The sequence below is a fragment of the Brienomyrus brachyistius genome, chromosome 4 (genome assembly GCF_023856365.1).
Source record: "Brienomyrus brachyistius isolate T26 chromosome 4, BBRACH_0.4, whole genome shotgun sequence".
NCBI classification, from domain to species: Eukaryota; Metazoa; Chordata; class Actinopteri; order Osteoglossiformes; family Mormyridae; genus Brienomyrus; species Brienomyrus brachyistius.
Genome location: NC_064536.1, coordinates 3,706,764 through 3,725,048, shown reverse-complemented (window position 1 = coordinate 3,725,048; position 18,285 = coordinate 3,706,764). Strand labels below are relative to the sequence as shown.

Here is an 18,285-nt window from a genome sequence, read left to right as displayed (position 1 = left end):
CCCCCCCCCCCCCCCCCATGCCCTCCCATCCCTCTGTTGACTTCATAGGAAGAGACACCAGAGACATGAATGTTGTTACCCAGGTAAGTGAATCTCTGGATGAGGTCGACCAGCGTGATGGTATAGTCTTGATGGTAAACCCAGCACGGGTGGCAGCCTTTCGCAGACAGCTGACTCTACCAAGAGTAAGTTCAGGGAGGCATAAAGACAAGTTCCTCACAGGAATCAATGAAGTATCGGTTACACAGGTCTGCAAAAAAATATATTTTTTCAGGTGCCAAGGTTTTTTTTAGGAGATTTAGGGTATTTTGAGGGTGCTGAATTCAAAAATCAAATTACTTTTGCTGAATTGATTCAAGTTTTTGAGATAATGGAGATCCATGATAATAATGCATTGCCCAAAGTGCAGTCCAAAAACATGCGGAGGCTAATTGGAGTTGCTTAATTGCCCATGGGTGTGTATGTGTGAGTGATTGGTGTGTGAGTGTGCCCTGCGATGGGCTGGACCCCCATCCTGGGTTGTTCCCTGCCTCGTGCCCATTGCTTCCGGGACAGGCTCCGGACCCCCCGCGACCCAGTAGGATAAGCGGTTTGGAAAATGGATGGATGGATGGATGTATGTTCCCTTTTTTATTTGTTTTTATTTTCCCAATAAACAGTAAGAAGAACTTGAGAAATTTACAAACGAGAGGCCATTCGGCCCATCATGCTCGCTTTGGGAGAACCTAACTAATAGCTCAGAGTTGTTAAAATCTCACCGAGCTCTGATTTTAGTTTGGATTTTAGTTGCGCTATACTAACAGGAAGACTATTCCATACTCTAGGTACACGATCAAGAACAACCAAAGCAAAATCTGGCAGAGATGACTTCCTGCAAGATTATGGCTTTGTGTGTCCAACTTAGGAGGTCAAGTCCAGTTTTCCTTAATGTCCTGTTATGTAAGGCTAGGATGGACAGATGTGGTACTTTTGTATCCTTTTAGACAAGAGTAGAAGCCGGATGACCTGCTCAGGTCCTTGTGAGGCTCCTTATGGAAAATCCCGAATGATTTCAGCTTATAGGAAAGACTACTAGATGTTTTCAGTCTCTTATTTAAGGTGAACTGGGAAAATGACTATTGAAGTTCAGTTTTGATTTGAAACAATGTTCATATTTCAACTTACACTCTGAGGTCGGGGTGGAGAAGGGTGCAGCGTGATTAATCTCACTGTTATTAGGGAGCTTTGTGGAGCTTGGTGGAGCAACCAGGGAGGAACAAAGAGTCAGCTGAGCTCATTCACACTCATGCAAAATTATGACAGGCTGGAAAAACCAGTGATTCCATACAGGTCCTGATCAACACACAGTTATGAACATTCTGAACCTCAAATCAGGTCTGATCAGGTCAGCTTGGTGAGCGAGTCACACAGCAAGACAAGGAGGACCAGGACTGTAACGACTTGGACCTTCGTCCTCTTGCACAGGTGCTGGGAGCCACACACCTCTTTGTAGTGACCTCATGACCCCCCCCCCCCCCCCATGCCCTCCCATCCCTCTGTTGACTTCATAGGAAGAGACACCAGAGACATGAATGTTGTTACCCAGGTAAGTGAATCTCTGGATGAGGTCGACCAGCGTGATGGTATAGTCTTGATGGTAAACCCAGCACGGGTGGCAGCCTTTCGCAGACAGCTGACTCTACCAAGAGTAAGTTCAGGGAGGCATAAAGACAAGTTCCTCACAGGAATCAATGAAGTATCGGTTACACAGGTCTGCAAAAAAAAATATTTTTTCAGGTGCCAAGGTTTTTTCTTAATAGATTTAGGGTATTTTTATGGGTGCTGAATTCAAAAATCAAATTACTTTTCCTGAATTGATTCAAGTTTTTGAGAAAATGGACATCCAGGATTATAATGCATTCATTCCCCCAATGCGACTTGTGCGTGATAACAAATACAATAGCTTCTGCTCTGTCTATTGACTGTCTTAGGTAATGAAATGAATGATGAAGCTTTGAAGGAGAGTCTGAAAATAAAATCAGAGTTAAGTTCACATGTGCGTGTTTGCATGTTCATTTATTGCTGTTGTTACTGTGGTGATAAATATTTACCCAGATCAGGTCTGCCAGGTCCTTTCAAAGGAAGGGCATCATGGGAACACCTGTCTGGTATTTAGCCAGAAATGGTTGAGATGCTTGTGATTGAACCATGAAAAAATGTAGTTTGGTGAGAAGAAGGGGATCCATTCGGGCTTCACAAATGCAGTCAAAAGAAGATGTCCCTGGGTTTTTCCACTTAATTTGACTTCACCAGGTCCACATATTTCACAATAGAGGGCCAATTGGGTCCTTGCTTTCAGTACCATATAGGTACTCATATGTGTGTGACTGCAATGGATGAGGGCATGACAGTTAGTTGGTATATTCTTCTTGTGGGAGAAAAATATCTAACAAATGGAAAGGATGTGTCCTGTTTTTCTGTTACCCTTGATAGCCCTTCTTAGAACAACTAGTACCACTTTTTTTACTCAAAGATTACTCTAAAAATGTCCATAGACTGCCATCTCAAGGTGGGGGACATCACTTGGGCCCCCCCCTAAGGGCCAGGTCCCCTGGGCTCAGACCCAGTGGGCCCAAACTGTAATCTACCCATAGACCAATATATCATCCATCTCTACATATTGTTTGTTGATATTTCATTGGGACAATATTTAATGCTAAATAACAGAGTGAAATATAGTATTCAAGAATCGTAAAAGAAAACTGCGATCTCAGTTCTAAGTGAAGAAAAAAAAACATGTAAGGAGGTAAGGAGAGAGAAGCTGTTTCTGAAATGAGCCCTTCTGAGGAGGGTAAGGATAGAGGAGCAGTTTCTGAAATGAGTCCTTCTGAGGAGGGTAAGGAGAGAGGAGCTGTTTCTGAAATGAGCACTTCTGAGGAGGGTAAGGAGAGAGGAGCTGTTTCTGAAATGAGCCCTTCTGAGGAGGGTAACACAAAGAGAGCCGAGAGGTAAGACAGAACCTGTGTGTGTTTGCACTTTTTTTTTAGAAGTAGACATATTAAAATCTTCCAGAATTTTCAAAAAAGTGAGTCATTACTGAGTATTGATTTTAACTTAAAATTGTTCCTCAAGACTTAAGTGATTTAGAGCTGGGAGACGGACGTGATTTATGTTAATCATTCCTTAAATTTAATTTCCATCAAAAATCTGTATTTAATTGGAATCCCAGAATTATTAGCCCCCCTCATGAAATCACACAAAACCCTTAACATTTCCATGGAAATGACCTTAACAAATACTGTAGATACTTGTTTTGCTTCCAAAAAAACAAAGACAAAACTCTATTGTTGTATTTTGTTTGGTTTCTTATGGTTATGTCTGGCCCTAAGATGGAAAACCCTCTAATCATGGGTTTGAGGTTGGCCAGAGTTGTTTAAGTATTATCAGTTTTTCCTGTGTTCGTTATTGTGTGTTTGTCTTTGATTTTTGTCCTCGCTTTCACTTTCCCTTCTGTGCCTGGATTTCTGTTTGCGGAGCTTTATGTTCCAAATGGTCCCCAGTATTATTACTCCTCAGTGTTTGTTAGGTTGCTGTGTTCCAGTTCTTTGTTAATTGTAAGTTACTGTGAACAAATTGCTGTTCATTATGGACAATGTCAGACACCCTCTGCACAGCACATTCAGAGAAATATCTATCTATCTGTCACGGGATATCGCGGGCAGAGCGGCGATTGTGCGGGCAGGCGTGGAATCAGGAAGCAGGCAGGCAGGATTCGGGACGAACGGGGTTTATTATAGGGAATCGGGGAAGGAGACATCAGACACTGACTAACATCAATGACAGACAAAGCAAACTGGGGAGACCAGGACTTAAATACACGGAACAAGCAGCAGGAAACAAGACACGACTGGGCAGGATCAGGAAATCACACGTGGGTAATTAGGGGGCGTGGCACACACGAGGAGCGGACGAGCCGGGCATGACACTATCTATCTATCTATCTATCTATCTATCTATCTATCTATCTATCTATCTATCTATCTATCTATCTATCTATCTATCTATCTATCCATCTATCTATCTAAAGCATCTAGCGATTTCTCTCGGAGTTTTATGTAGATGTCGCATCCGGGCTTGGCAAATTTTACCGTGGGGATCCCCCCCTCGATAATTTGAATCATGGATGGGGGGGGGTGTGGAAATTCTGTCCCATATTTCTTCAGAATGGCTGAACCCCACTAAATCTCCCCTGCATAGACCAGCGTGATGGTATAGTCTTGATGGTAAACCCAGCACGGGTGGCAGCCTTTCGCAGACAGCTGACTCTACCAAGAGCAAGTTGAGGGAGGCATAAAGACAAGTTCCTTACAGGAATCAATGAAGTATCGGTTACACAGGTCTGCAAAAAAATATATTTTTTCAGGTGCCAAGGTTTTTTTTTTAATAGATTTAGGGTATTTTTATGGGTGCTGAATTCAAAAATCAAATTACTTTTCCTGAATTGATTCAAGTTTTTGAGATAATGGACATCCAGGATTATAATGCATTCATTCCCCCAATGCGACTTGTGCGTGATAACAAATACAATAGCTTCTGCTCTGTCTGTTGACTGTCTTAGGTAATGAAATGAATGATGAAGCTTTGAAGGAGAGTCTGAAAATAAAATCAGAGTTAAGTTCACATGTGCGTGTTTGCATGTTCATTTATTGCTGTTGTTACTGTGGTGTTGAATATTTACCCAGATCAGGTCTGCCAGGTCCTTCCAAAGGAAGGGCATCATGGGAACACCTGCCTGGTATTTAGCCAGAAATGGTTGAGATGCTTGTGATTGAACCATGAAAAAATGTAGTTTGGCCAGAAGAAGGGGATCCATTCGGGCTTCACAAATGCAGTCAAAAGAAGATGTCCCTGGGTTTTTCCACTTAATTTGACTTCACCAGGTCCACATATTTCACAATAGAGGGCCAATTGGGTCCTTGCTTTCAGTACCATATAGGTACTCATATTTGTGTGACTGCAATGGATGAGGGCATGACAGTTAGTTGGTATATTCTTCTTGTGGGAGAAAAATATCTAACAAATGGAAAGGATGTGTCCTGTTTTTCTGTTACCCTTGATAGCCCTTCTTAGAACAACTAGTACCACTTTTTTTACTCAAAGATTACTCTAAAAATGGCCATAGACTGCCATCTCAAGGTGGGGGACATCACTTGGGCCCCCCCCTAAGGCCCAGGTCTCCTGGGCTCAGACCCAGTGGGCCCAAACTGTAATCTACCCATAGACCAATATATCATCCATCTCTACATATTGTTTGTTGATATTTCATTGGGACAAAATTTAATGCTAAATAACAGAGTGAAATATAGTATTCAAGAATCGTAAAAGAAAACTGCGATCTCAGTTCTAAGTGAAGAAAAAAAAACATGTAAGGAGGGTAAGGAGAGAGGAGCTGTTTCTGAAATGAGTCCTTCTGTGGAGGGTAAGGAGAGAGGAGCTGTTTCTGAAATGAGCCCTTCTGAGGAGGGTAAGGAGAGAGAAGCTGTTTCTGAAATGAGTCCTTCTGAGGAGGGTAAGGAGAGAGGAGCAGTTTCTGAAATGAGTCCTTCTGAGGAGGGTAAGGAGAGAGGAGCTGTTTCTGAAATGAGCCCTTCTGAGGAGGGTAAGGAGAGAGGAGCTGTTTCTGAAATGAGCCCTTCTGAGGAGGGTAAGGAGAGAGGAGCTGTTTCTGAAATGAGCCCTTCTGAGGAGGGTAACACAAAGAGAGCCGAGAGGTAAGACAGAACCTTTGTGTGTTTGCACTTTTTTTTTTTACAAGTAGACATATAAAAATCTTCCAGAATTTTCAAAAAAGTGAGTCATTACAGAGTATTGATTTTAACTTAAAATTGTTCCTCAAGACTTAAGTGATTTAGAGCTGGGAGACGGACGTGATTTATGTTAATCATTCCTTAAATTTAATTTCCATCAAAAATCTGTATTTAATTGGAATCCCAGAATTATTAGCCCCCCTCATGAAATCACACAAAACCCTTAACATTTCCATGGAAATGACCTTTACAAAAACTGTAGATACTTGTATTGCTTCCAAAAGAACAAAGACAAAACTCTATTGTTGTATTTTGTTTGGTTACTTATGGTTATGTCTGGCCCTAAGATGGAAAACCCTCTAATCATGGGTTTGAGGTTGGCCAGAGTTGTTTAAGTATTATCAGTTTTTCCTGTGTTCGTTATTGTGTGTTTGTCTTTGATTTTTGTCCTCGCTTTCACTTTCCCTTCTGTGCCTGGATTTCTGTTTGCAGAGCCTTATGTTCCTAATGGTCCCCAGTAGTATTACTCCGCAGTGTTTGTTAGGTTGCTGGGTTCCAGCTCTTTGTTAATTGTAAGTTACTGTGAACAAATTGCTGTTCATTATGGACAATGTCAGCCACCCTCTGCACAGTACATTCAGAGAAATATCTATCTATCTATCTATCTATCTATCTATCTATCTATCTATCTATCTATCTATCTATCTATCTATCTATCTATCTGTCTATCTATCTATCTATCTATCTATCTATCTATCTATCTGTTTGTCTGTCTGTCTATCTATCTATCTATCTATCTGTCTGTCTGTCTATCTATCTATCTATCTATCTATCTATCTATATAAAGCATCTAGCGATTTCTCTCGGAGTTTTATATAGATGGCGCATCCGGGCTTGGCAAATTTTACGGTGAGGATCCCCCCCTTGGTAATTTGAATCATGGATGGGGGGGGGGAGGTGTGTTGAAATTCTGTCCCATATTTCTTCAGGATGGCTGAGCCCCCCTAAATCTCCCCTGCATAGACCAGCGTGATGGTATAGTCTTGATGGTAAACCCAGCACGGGCGGCAGCCTTTTGCAGACAGCTTACTTTACCAAGAGCAAGTTGAGGGAGGCATAAAGACAAGTTCCTCACAGGAACCAATGAAGTATCGGTTACATAGGTCTGCAAAAAAATAATATTTTTTCAGATGCCAAGGTTTTTTTTAATAGATTTAGGGTATTTTGAGGGTGCTGAATTCAAAAATCAAATTACTGAATTGATTCAAGTTTTTGAGGTAATGGAGATCCATGATAATAATGCATTGCCCAAAGTGCAGTCCAAAAACATGCTGAGGCTGATTGGAGTTGCTTAATTGCCCATGGGTGTGTATGTATGAGTGATTGGTGTGTGAGTGTGCCCTGCGATGGGCTGGACCCCCATCCTGGGTTGTTCCCTGCCTCGTGCCCATTGCTTCCGGGACAGGCTCCGGACCCCCCGCGACCCAGTAGGATAAGCGGTTTGGAAAATGGATGGATGGATGGATGTATGTTCCCTTTTTTATTTGTTTTTATTTTCCCAATAAACAGTAAGAAGAACTTGAGAAATTTACAAACGAGAGGCCATTCGGCCCATCATGCTCGCTTTGGGAGAACCTAACTAATAGCTCAGAGTTGTTAAAATCTCACCGAGCTCTGATTTTAGTTTGGATTTTAGTTGCGCTATACTAACAGGAAGACTATTCCATACTCTAGGTACACGATCAAGAACAACCAAAGCAAAATCTGGCAGAGATGACTTCCTGCAAGATTATGGCTTTGTGTGTCCAACTTAGGAGGTCAAGTCCAGTTTTCCTTAATGTCCTGTTATGTAAGGCTAGGATGGACAGATGTGGTACTTTTGTATCCTTTTAGACTAGAGTAGAAGCCGGATGACCTGCTCAGGTCCTTGTGAGGCTCCTTATGGAAAATCCCGAATGATTTCAGCTTATAGGAAAGACTACTAGATGTTTTCAGTCTCTTATTTAAGGTGAACTGGGAAAATGACTATTGAAGTTCAGTTTTGATTTGAAACAATGTTCATATTTCAACTTACACTCTGAGGTCGGGGTGGAGAAGGGTGCAGCGTGATTAATCTCACTGTTATTAGGGAGCTTTGTGGAGCTTGGTGGAGCAACCAGGGAGGAACAAAGAGTCAGCTGAGCTCATTCACACTCATGCAAAATAATGACAGGCTGGAAAAACCAGTGATTCCATACAGGTCCTGATCAACACACAGTTATGAACATTCTGAACCTCAAATCAGGTCTGATCAGGTCAGCTTGGTGAGCGAGTCACACAGCAAGACAAGGAGGACCAGGACTGTAACGACTTGGACCTTCGTCCTCTTGCACAGGTGCTGGGAGCCACACACCTCTTTGTAGTGACCTCATGACCCCCCCCCCCCCCCCCATGCCCTCCCATCCCTCTGTTGACTTCATAGGAAGAGTCACCAGAGACATGAATGTTGTTACCCAGGTAAGTGAATCTCTGGATGAGGTCGACCAGCGTGATGGTATAGTCTTGATGGTAAACCCAGCACGGGTGGCAGCCTTTCGGAACAGCTGACTCTACCAAGAGTAAGTTGAGGGAGGCATAAAGACAAGTTCCTCACAGGAATCAATGAAGTATCGGTTACACAGGTCTGCAAAAAAAAATATTTTTTCAGGTGCCAAGGTTTTTTCTTAATAGATTTAGGGTATTTTTATGGGTGCTGAATTCAAAAATCAAATTACTTTTCCTGAATTGATTCAAGTTTTTGAGAAAATGGACATCCAGGATTATAATGCATTCATTCCCCCAATGCAACTTGTGCGTGATAACAAATACAATAGCTTCTGCTCTGTCTGTTGACTGTCTTAGGTAATGAAATGAATGATGAAGCTTTGAAGGAGAGTCTGAAAATAAAATCAGAGTTAAGTTCACATGTGCGTGTTTGCATGTTCATTTATTGCTGTTGTTACTGTGGTGATAAATATTTACCCAGATCAGGTCTGCCAGGTCCTTCCAAAGGAAGGGCATCATGGGAACACCTGTCTGGTATTTAGCCAGAAATGGTTGAGATGCTTGTGATTGAACCATGAAAAAATGTAGTTTGGCCAGAAGAAGGGGATCCATTCGGGCTTCACAAATGCAGTCAAAAGAAGATGTCCCTGGGTTTTTCCACTTAATTTGACTTCACCAGGTCCACATATTTCACAATAGAGGGCCAATTGGGTCCTTGCTTTCAGTACCATATAGGTACTCATATGTGTGTGACTGCAATGGATGAGGGCATGACAGTTAGTTGGTATATTCTTCTTGTGGGAGAAAAATATCTAACAAATGGAAAGGATGTGTCCTGTTTTTCTGTTACCCTTGATAGCCCTTCTTAGAACAACTAGTACCACTTTTTTTACTCAAAGATTACTCTAAAAATGGCCATAGACTGCCATCTCAAGGTGGGGGACATCACTTGGGCCCCCCCCTAAGGGCCAGGTCCCCTGGGCTCAGACCCAGTGGGCCCAAACTGTAATCTACCCATAGACCAATATATCATCCATCTCTACATATTGTTTGTTGATATTTCATTGGGACAATATTTAATGCTAAATAACAGAGTGAAATATAGTATTCAAGAATCGTAAAAGAAAACTGCGATCTCAGTTCTAAGTGAAGAAAAAAAAACATGTAAGGAGGGTAAGGAGAGAGGAGCTGTTTCTGAAATGAGCCCTTCTGAGGAGGGTAAGGAGAGAGGAGCTGTTTCTGAAATGAGTCCTTCTGCGGAGGGTAAGGAGAGAGGAGCAGTTTCTGAAATGAGCCCTTCTGAGGAGGGTAAGGAGAGAGGAGCTGTTTCTGAAATGAGTCCTTCTGCGGAGGGTAAGGAGAGAGGAGCTGTTTCTGAAATGAGTCCTTCTGCGGAGGGTAAGGAGAGAGGAGCAGTTTCTGAAATGAGCCCTTCTGAGGAGGGTAAGGAGAGAGGAGCTGTTTCTGAAATGAGTCCTTCTGAGGAGGGTAAGGAGAGAGGAGCAGTTTCTGAAATGAGCCCTTCTGAGGAGGGTAAGGAGAGAGGAGCTGTTTCTGAAATGAGCCCTTCTGCGGAGGGTAAGGAGAGAGGAGCTGTTTCTGAAATGAGCCCTTCTGAGGAGGGTAAGGAGAGAGGAGCTGTTTCTGAAATGAGTCCTTCTGAGGAGGGTAAGGAGAGAGGAGCTGTTTCTGAAATGTGCACTTCTGAGGAGGGTAAGGAGAGAGGAGCAGTTTCTGAAATGAGTCCTTCTGAGGAGGGTAAGGAGAGAGGAGCTGTTTCTGAAATGAGTCCTTCTGAGGAGGGTAAGGAGAGAGGACCAGTTTCTGAAATGAGTCCTTCTGAGGAGGGTAAGGAGAGAGGAGCTGTTTCTGAAATGAGCCCTTCTGAGGAGGGTAACACAAAGAGAGCCGAGAGGTAAGACAGAACCTTTGTGTGTTTGCACTTTTTTTTTTTACAAGTAGACATATAAAAATCTTCCAGAATTTTCAAAAAAGTGAGTCATTACAGAGTATTGATTTTAACTTAAAATTGTTCCTCAAGACTTAAGTGATTTAGAGCTGGGAGACGGACGTGATTTATGTTAATCATTCCTTAAATTTAATTTCCATCAAAAATCTGTATTTAATTGGAATCCCAGAATTATTAGCCCCCCTCATGAAATCACACAAAACCCTTAACATTTCCATGGAAATGACCTTTACAAAAACTGTAGATACTTGTATTGCTTCCAAAAGAACAAAGACAAAACTCTATTGTTGTATTTTGTTTGGTTACTTATGGTTATGTCTGGCCCTAAGATGGAAAACCCTCTAATCATGGGTTTGAGGTTGGCCAGAGTTGTTTAAGTATTATCAGTTTTTCCTGTGTTCGTTATTGTGTGTTTGTCTTTGATTTTTGTCCTCGCTTTCACTTTCCCTTCTGTGCCTGGATTTCTGTTTGCAGAGCCTTATGTTCCTAATGGTCCCCAGTAGTATTACTCCGCAGTGTTTGTTAGGTTGCTGGGTTCCAGCTCTTTGTTAATTGTAAGTTACTGTGAACAAATTGCTGTTCATTATGGACAATGTCAGCCACCCTCTGCACAGTACATTCAGAGAAATATCTATCTATCTATCTATCTATCTATCTATCTATCTATCTATCTATCTATCTATCTATCTATCTATCTATCTATCTATCTATCTATCTATCTATCTATCTATCTATCTATCTGTTTGTCTGTCTGTCTATCTATCTATCTATCTATCTGTCTGTCTGTCTATCTATCTATCTATCTATCTATCTATATAAAGCATCTAGCGATTTCTCTCGGAGTTTTATATAGATGGCGCATCCGGGCTTGGCAAATTTTATGGTGAGGATCCCCCCCTTGGTAATTTGAATCATGGATGGGGGGGGGGAGGTGTGTTGAAATTCTGTCCCATATTTCTTCAGGATGGCTGAGCCCCCCTAAATCTCCCCTGCATAGACCAGCGTGATGGTATAGTCTTGATGGTAAACCCAGCACGGGCGGCAGCCTTTTGCAGACAGCTTACTTTACCAAGAGCAAGTTGAGGGAGGCATAAAGACAAGTTCCTCACAGGAACCAATGAAGTATCGGTTACATAGGTCTGCAAAAAAATAATATTTTTTCAGATGCCAAGGTTTTTTTTAATAGATTTAGGGTATTTTGAGGGTGCTGAATTCAAAAATCAAATTACTTTTGCTGAATTGATTCAAGTTTTTGAGGTAATGGAGATCCATGATAATAATGCATTGCCCAAAGTGCAGTCCAAAAACATGCTGAGGCTGATTGGAGTTGCTTAATTGCCCATGGGTGTGTATGTATGAGTGATTGGTGTGTGAGTGTGCCCTGCGATGGGCTGGACCCCCATCCTGGGTTGTTCCCTGCCTCGTGCCCATTGCTTCCGGGACAGGCTCCGGACCCCCCGCGACCCAGTAGGATAAGCGGTTTGGAAAATGGATGGATGGATGGATGTATGTTCCCTTTTTTATTTGTTTTTATTTTCCCAATAAACAGTAAGAAGAACTTGAGAAATTTACAAACGAGAGGCCATTCGGCCCATCATGCTCGCTTTGGGAGAACCTAACTAATAGCTCAGAGTTGTTAAAATCTCACCGAGCTCTGATTTTAGTTTGGATTTTAGTTGCGCTATACTAACAGGAAGACTATTCCATACTCTAGGTACACGATCAAGAACAACCAAAGCAAAATCTGGCAGAGATGACTTCCTGCAAGATTATGGCTTTGTGTGTCCAACTTAGGAGGTCAAGTCCAGTTTTCCTTAATGTCCTGTTATGTAAGGCTAGGATGGACAGATGTGGTACTTTTGTATCCTTTTAGACTAGAGTAGAAGCCGGATGACCTGCTCAGGTCCTTGTGAGGCTCCTTATGGAAAATCCCGAATGATTTCAGCTTATAGGAAAGACTACTAGATGTTTTCAGTCTCTTATTTAAGGTGAACTGGGAAAATGACTATTGAAGTTCAGTTTTGATTTGAAACAATGTTCATATTTCAACTTACACTCTGAGGTCGGGGTGGAGAAGGGTGCAGCGTGATTAATCTCACTGTTATTAGGGAGCTTTGTGGAGCTTGGTGGAGCAACCAGGGAGGAACAAAGAGTCAGCTGAGCTCATTCACACTCATGCAAAATAATGACAGGCTGGAAAAACCAGTGATTCCATACAGGTCCTGATCAACACACAGTTATGAACATTCTGAACCTCAAATCAGGTCTGATCAGGTCAGCTTGGTGAGCGAGTCACACAGCAAGACAAGGAGGACCAGGACTGTAACGACTTGGACCTTCGTCCTCTTGCACAGGTGCTGGGAGCCACACACCTCTTTGTAGTGACCTCATGACCCCCCCCCCCCCCCCCCATGCCCTCCCATCCCTCTGTTGACTTCATAGGAAGAGACACCAGAGACATGAATGTTGTTACCCAGGTAAGTGAATCTCTGGATGAGGTCGACCAGCGTGATGGTATAGTCTTGATGGTAAACCCAGCACGGGTGGCAGCCTTTCGCAGACAGCTGACTCTACCAAGAGTAAGTTCAGGGAGGCATAAAGACAAGTTCCTCACAGGAATCAATGAAGTATCGGTTACACAGGTCTGCAAAAAAAAATATTTTTTCAGGTGCCAAGGTTTTTTCTTAATAGATTTAGGGTATTTTTATGGGTGCTGAATTCAAAAATCAAATTACTTTTCCTGAATTGATTCAAGTTTTTGAGAAAATGGACATCCAGGATTATAATGCATTCATTCCCCCAATGCGACTTGTGCGTGATAACAAATACAATAGCTTCTGCTCTGTCTGTTGACTGTCTTAGGTAATGAAATGAATGATGAAGCTTTGAAGGAGAGTCTGAAAATAAAATCAGAGTTAAGTTCACATGTGCGTGTTTGCATGTTCATTTATTGCTGTTGTTACTGTGGTGTTGAATATTTACCCAGATCAGGTCTGCCAGGTCCTTCCAAAGGAAGGGCATCATGGGAACACCTGTCTGGTATTTAGCCAGAAATGGTTGAGATGCTTGTGATTGAACCATGAAAAAATGTAGTTTGGCCAGAAGAAGGGGATCCATTCGGGCTTCACAAATGCAGTCAAAAGAAGATGTCCCTGGGTTTTTCCACTTAATTTGACTTCACCATGTCCTCCTTAGTTCCCGGTACAGACAGGAGTTGCCCCCAAGTCAGACAATGTGATTGATCTCCTTCGCTGCACCATCAGCATTGGAGTACCAAGTCCAACGTCTTGACTTAGGATGTTGGAACCCGGATGCAGTAACCTGCAGCCCCTGACCTTTCGCAAAGTCAAGGAACATGGAACCTCTGTCACCCTGATCTCCAGACCCATGGGGACCGACACAATCCTCATAACCAGCCCTGTCAGTGCCGGTGGTCGCACTGAAGTCACCCACGACCAGAGGAGTGTCACCTCATGGTCAGCCATCAACCACCGAGCTGCGAGTAAAACGTCTCCCTCAACAAGACGACGTTTCTCTCGTTTGTTATAAGGTGATGTGGTTTGTTCTGGTATCTTGATTGTGGCTTTTATAATGACTGACTGGCAGTGACTACTGCTGGTGAATATGTCCTTTTTTATTAAGTTCAGCCTTGGAGTGCTGGCTGCTCTAATTTGTGTGTGAGTCCTGAGCGTATTTATCCTTTATTCTCTTTCCATCTATAGAGCTGTGAACGTGATGCTGGTGTTCTGGGGGTGTCTGGTGGGGCCTTTTCTGCACCGCATGGAGTGACTAAGGTGTGAGTCAATAAACACTCGCCCTACGTTATGGTTTGCTGTGTGACTCTGTGTTAGTGATATATCACCCTGATACTTGAGCTCTTGGTGTGTTTACTGTGCTGAATTTCCTTTCCCCTCTTCCCCCAGGTAGCCACTCTCATTGGCTTACATTCTGGCTTAGGTTTGCATCTAGAACTGGACTGCCAGTACTCTGGGTTTTGTAGCTGAACTGTCCTGTCCTGGCTTACGATCTGTGATTTTAGCCGTGTTTTGATATTTTGTTAACTGGCTATTTGTATTCTTTTTAAAGACTTTATTTGGGTTAATAAATATTACTCAGTTACTGGCATATGAGTCTCTGTGTCGTTTATGCGACGTCGCTGTGTCTGAGGGAATCCTGAGGGTAGCAGTAATCATACATCTTAAGGGGCAGCAGGACCTTAGTCTGGACTCCTACCTACACTTAGTGACCAACCACCCCAAGGTTACAAGCTCACAAAGCTTTAACCAGTGGAATATTGTTTTATAGAGATTCAAAAGATTCAGGAGTGTATTGTCTTGGGCATAGTAAACAGTCAATTACACTGTACAATGAAAAGCTGCACAAATAAAAAATGATATAATACGTAAAAGATAGTAAAGATCATTTAATGTGTTGGTTTTATTAATGAGGTGTTGGTGCAACCAGAGATTTCAGTAATATTTCATTAATGTGACTTGACGCATTTTCACGTACAATTTGCAGACTCTTAGAGTTCCTCCCTTCAGTTTTTAGCAACTAGAGCTGGGGAGCAACAAAGCAGCTGATGTCTAGTGTAATGAAAGAGGTTCTCGTTTCACGTAGACAGTTTGTCGGTTTATTGGATTGTACTCTGGGACAACAGATTAAAATTATAATCCAAGAATCACAGCTGAAATTCAGGAAAAAGTGAGTGCAGAGCGATATGTACAGGATACCAAATCCAAATAATATTAACCAGTAGGACCAGAAGACAGGTGGGATTCTAGTAACCAGTCGTAGTCAAAAAGAACTTTGAGATAAAGAAGAACCCAGGAGCCCACTCACCACGCAGTGCATCACCTAAGGGATGAGATCCTGGTGCAGCCATGCAGTGGGTTCCGAATGGACCAGTGTGAGCTTTTTCTGGTAGCTGGAGTGCCAGTCCTACCCCCAGCCCACAAACTTCCCTGTAAGTTTATTACCTTTTTACTTTTTCCCACCATCAGAAAGTTCTTTGTGCTTCTTTTAGCTATTTCATGGAGTGTCAAATCACAACAAAAAGTATATGTCTAAGACCCATCCACAGTAAATGGCCTGAACATTTCCTCAATGTCAGTTTTACACACCTGAACATCGGAACTACCACACAAACTGTCCTAGCAGTGCACGTCACACCTGCACTTAATGTTTCCCATTATTTTGAAGCTCACTTGATGTCATCCTCCGATTCATGAGAAACTGTCAGATAAGTTGGCAGTAATCTCTGGTATCAGAATGTCGCTTCTGGCTGCTTTCTGGTCGTTCCCAGTGTCTCCTGCTTCACCTTGTTCTTGTTTACTGCTGCCTTAGACATTTTGAACCTGGAAGCAACCTGCTGCTCAGCGTAGCCTCTGCCAGCAGAATCATTATTAAACCAGGATTTTCAAATGCAGATTCGTTTAAATACATGGAGTGGTCTCTTATTCTTTCTGTTGCTGTATGTTCTCCAGCAGCGGAGGTTGGGATTTGTGGCCCCCTGCTGGGCACAGACAGTCACTACACCAAATATTAAATGAGCGCTTTCCTTATTTAGGAGATCATTATTCAGGCAGCGTGTTATTGCTCAGCAGCAGGCTAGTTACAGTCTTCTGACTCTTAGTTTCTGAAACTTACCTGCTGGATGGGGGCAGTGACTTTTTGAGTCGGGGCGCAGAGACAACATGGCTGCCTGTTAAGATGTCGTATACGTAGACTTCACATTTTGCTGTACTGGCTTACAGAGAATCACCCCCCCCCCCCCCCGGGCCCTTTCCTGGGTCCCTGAGATGAGGGGGACGGGGTGCTATAGAGAACATTAATTACATAAAAACACAGGACAGACATATTTTAATAGTGAGTATGAGACATGATAGTGGACTTATAGAAACAGTTCTTTCTGTAATGAACATGAAACAGCCGTCTAACAGCTTGCCCCTTACTTCTCCAGGTGGCGCTTCACCTGCCGCCCACCGTCTGGAACATTAGCGACGTCGAGCTGCCGTCGTTCCTCGCTAACGGAGAATACGAAGCCCAGATTACCGTCTCCAGCGGCACCCAGGAAATCGCCTGCCTCCGCACCAGCTTTCATCTTAAACTGCAGTGATACGTCACCTTTTCCAGTTAATTAATATCTCTACATACTCTCCAGGTTCAAACCTTCAGGGCGTGTTGCTTTTAGCGATGGCCCGTTGAATGTGATCTGGTTAAGTCATGAATAAAAATAAAATCAGAATTTCACAAAGATGGACGTTCGTCACTTTTAAGGCGTAGTATTACACATATTGTGGGTATTATGGTGTTGGAACCAGCACGATGTCATGGGTGAACTGAGTCATTGGCGAGCTGATGGATAAATGATCTGGAGACCCATTAGCGACACAGGGAGTTAGGGAACACGTAGAGGCACAGAGACAAATTAAAATCGGGTGATGAAGTGCGGGGGGGGGGCACCGGAGGTCCACATGGGCTTCGACCAGCACTGTTCACAATATCACTTACTCTTATATTTTGACCTGTTCAATTCATATTTAATTTCATTTTCTGCCAATAGTCGGCGCTGTTCGCTAATTTATTTAGGTATATTAATCTGCAGCGATTAAGATGAATTCCTGCACAGTGCATTTGCTGGCAAAACCTCATTCAAGTATGAAATATTAGAATTTGTCACTATCAATGTTAAGCTGTTTGCTTGACCAGGCCCCTGTGAAACACATTGAAATTGACATTTCAATTCATGTTAATTTTAGTTGCATTAGGAATCTGGGATTCATTTGAAAAAGAGGAAACACGAAAATAAATGTTGGATTGTTGGGTGAGGATCAAGGTGTGTGTGTGTGTGTGTGTGTGCATGTGTGTGTGTGAGCAGGTATATCTATCCTTATGGGGACACAATATAAATATCCATTTTTTTCCCTTAGGTTAGGGCAGGGTGAGGGTTAAAGTTCTCATAGTTGGCGTTAGCATTTTTCCCATAGAAGTGAATGAGCGGGCCCCATAAGGATAGTTATACCCTACATGTGTGTGTGTGTGTGTGTGTGTGTGTGTGTGTGTGAGCGGGTATACCTATCCTTATGGGGACACAATGTCCCCATAACGTGATAAATATCCATTTTTTTCCCTTATGGGGACTGGTTTCCTGGCCCCATAAGGGAAAACTATATTTTATAAAAATCAGTGACTGCTATGAAAAAACTAAAAATGTAAAAACTCTTGTATTTTGCTTGGTTACTTATGGTTATGGTTAGGGCAGGGTGGGGGTTAAAGTTGTCATAGTTAGCGTTAGCATTTTTCCCATAGAAGTGAATGAGCGGGCCCCATAAGGATAGGTATACCCTACATGTGTGTGTGCGGGTGTGTGTGTGTGTTTCCTGTGGGGAAGAGAAGAAACAGAACTGAATGAATATACTTTATTTGTCCCCGATTCCCCCACCCACACACAGACACACACAGACACACACTTTGTACATCCCAGGTAAACATGAAGCGTCCATAACCTCGATCCTAAACAGTAAGGCAGGAGTTATAATACCAGGGACAGCAGGTTACTTGCATCTACGTTTATATTTCACAGACGGTGTCCCCAGAGTGATAGTAGAGTTAGAGATATACAACAGGCACAGCGTGTATAAAAGTGCATCCCTGCTCCTCATAGTACACAAGGTATAAAAATATCCCAACAACAAGGTGTTACATATTTGCATCCTTAAAATTTTAATATCCCAACAAATTAACAGCCTATAATGACAAAGCAACAGTTCAGGTCAAATTCTGATTTTAAGTTAGAATTTTTAGCTATGAAACATTACAATACTAAGAATTAGCATATTAATCATAAACATCCTATTCATGAATCCATTATGTATCCATTAAACCCAAAACCCCATGCTGGATAAGCAGTTGGTAGGTGGTTGAATGTTTTGATGTATAGCTCAAAAGCAGTAATACATTCATGTTACAGATATAATGTACGATACATTGTATTACACCCTGGTG

The 18,285-nt window shown here is 42.5% G+C and overlaps 2 protein-coding genes across 5 annotated transcripts in view; one reads left to right on the top strand and one right to left on the bottom strand.

The window, feature by feature from the left end:
- LOC125740606 (uncharacterized) overlaps nucleotides 1-18,285 on the bottom strand; it is a 210,773-nt gene that overhangs the window by 8,712 nt on the left and 183,776 nt on the right. The gene's annotated exons all lie outside the window — the stretch shown is intronic.
- Nucleotides 1-18,285, top strand: part of LOC125740622 (ganglioside GM2 activator-like) — a 52,266-nt gene that overhangs the window by 13,104 nt on the left and 20,877 nt on the right. For 2 of the 4 annotated variants that reach the window (XM_049012063.1, XM_049012060.1), the window contains one exon: nucleotides 16,241-16,435. The exons of the other annotated variants lie outside the window; for them this stretch is intronic. In XM_049012063.1, coding sequence (XP_048868020.1) covers nucleotides 16,241-16,396 — 156 coding nt within the window. In that variant the 3' untranslated portion in view covers nucleotides 16,397-16,435. Of the gene's footprint in view, nucleotides 1-16,240; nucleotides 16,436-18,285 lie in introns of those variants that run through there. 4 annotated transcript variants of the gene reach the window in all.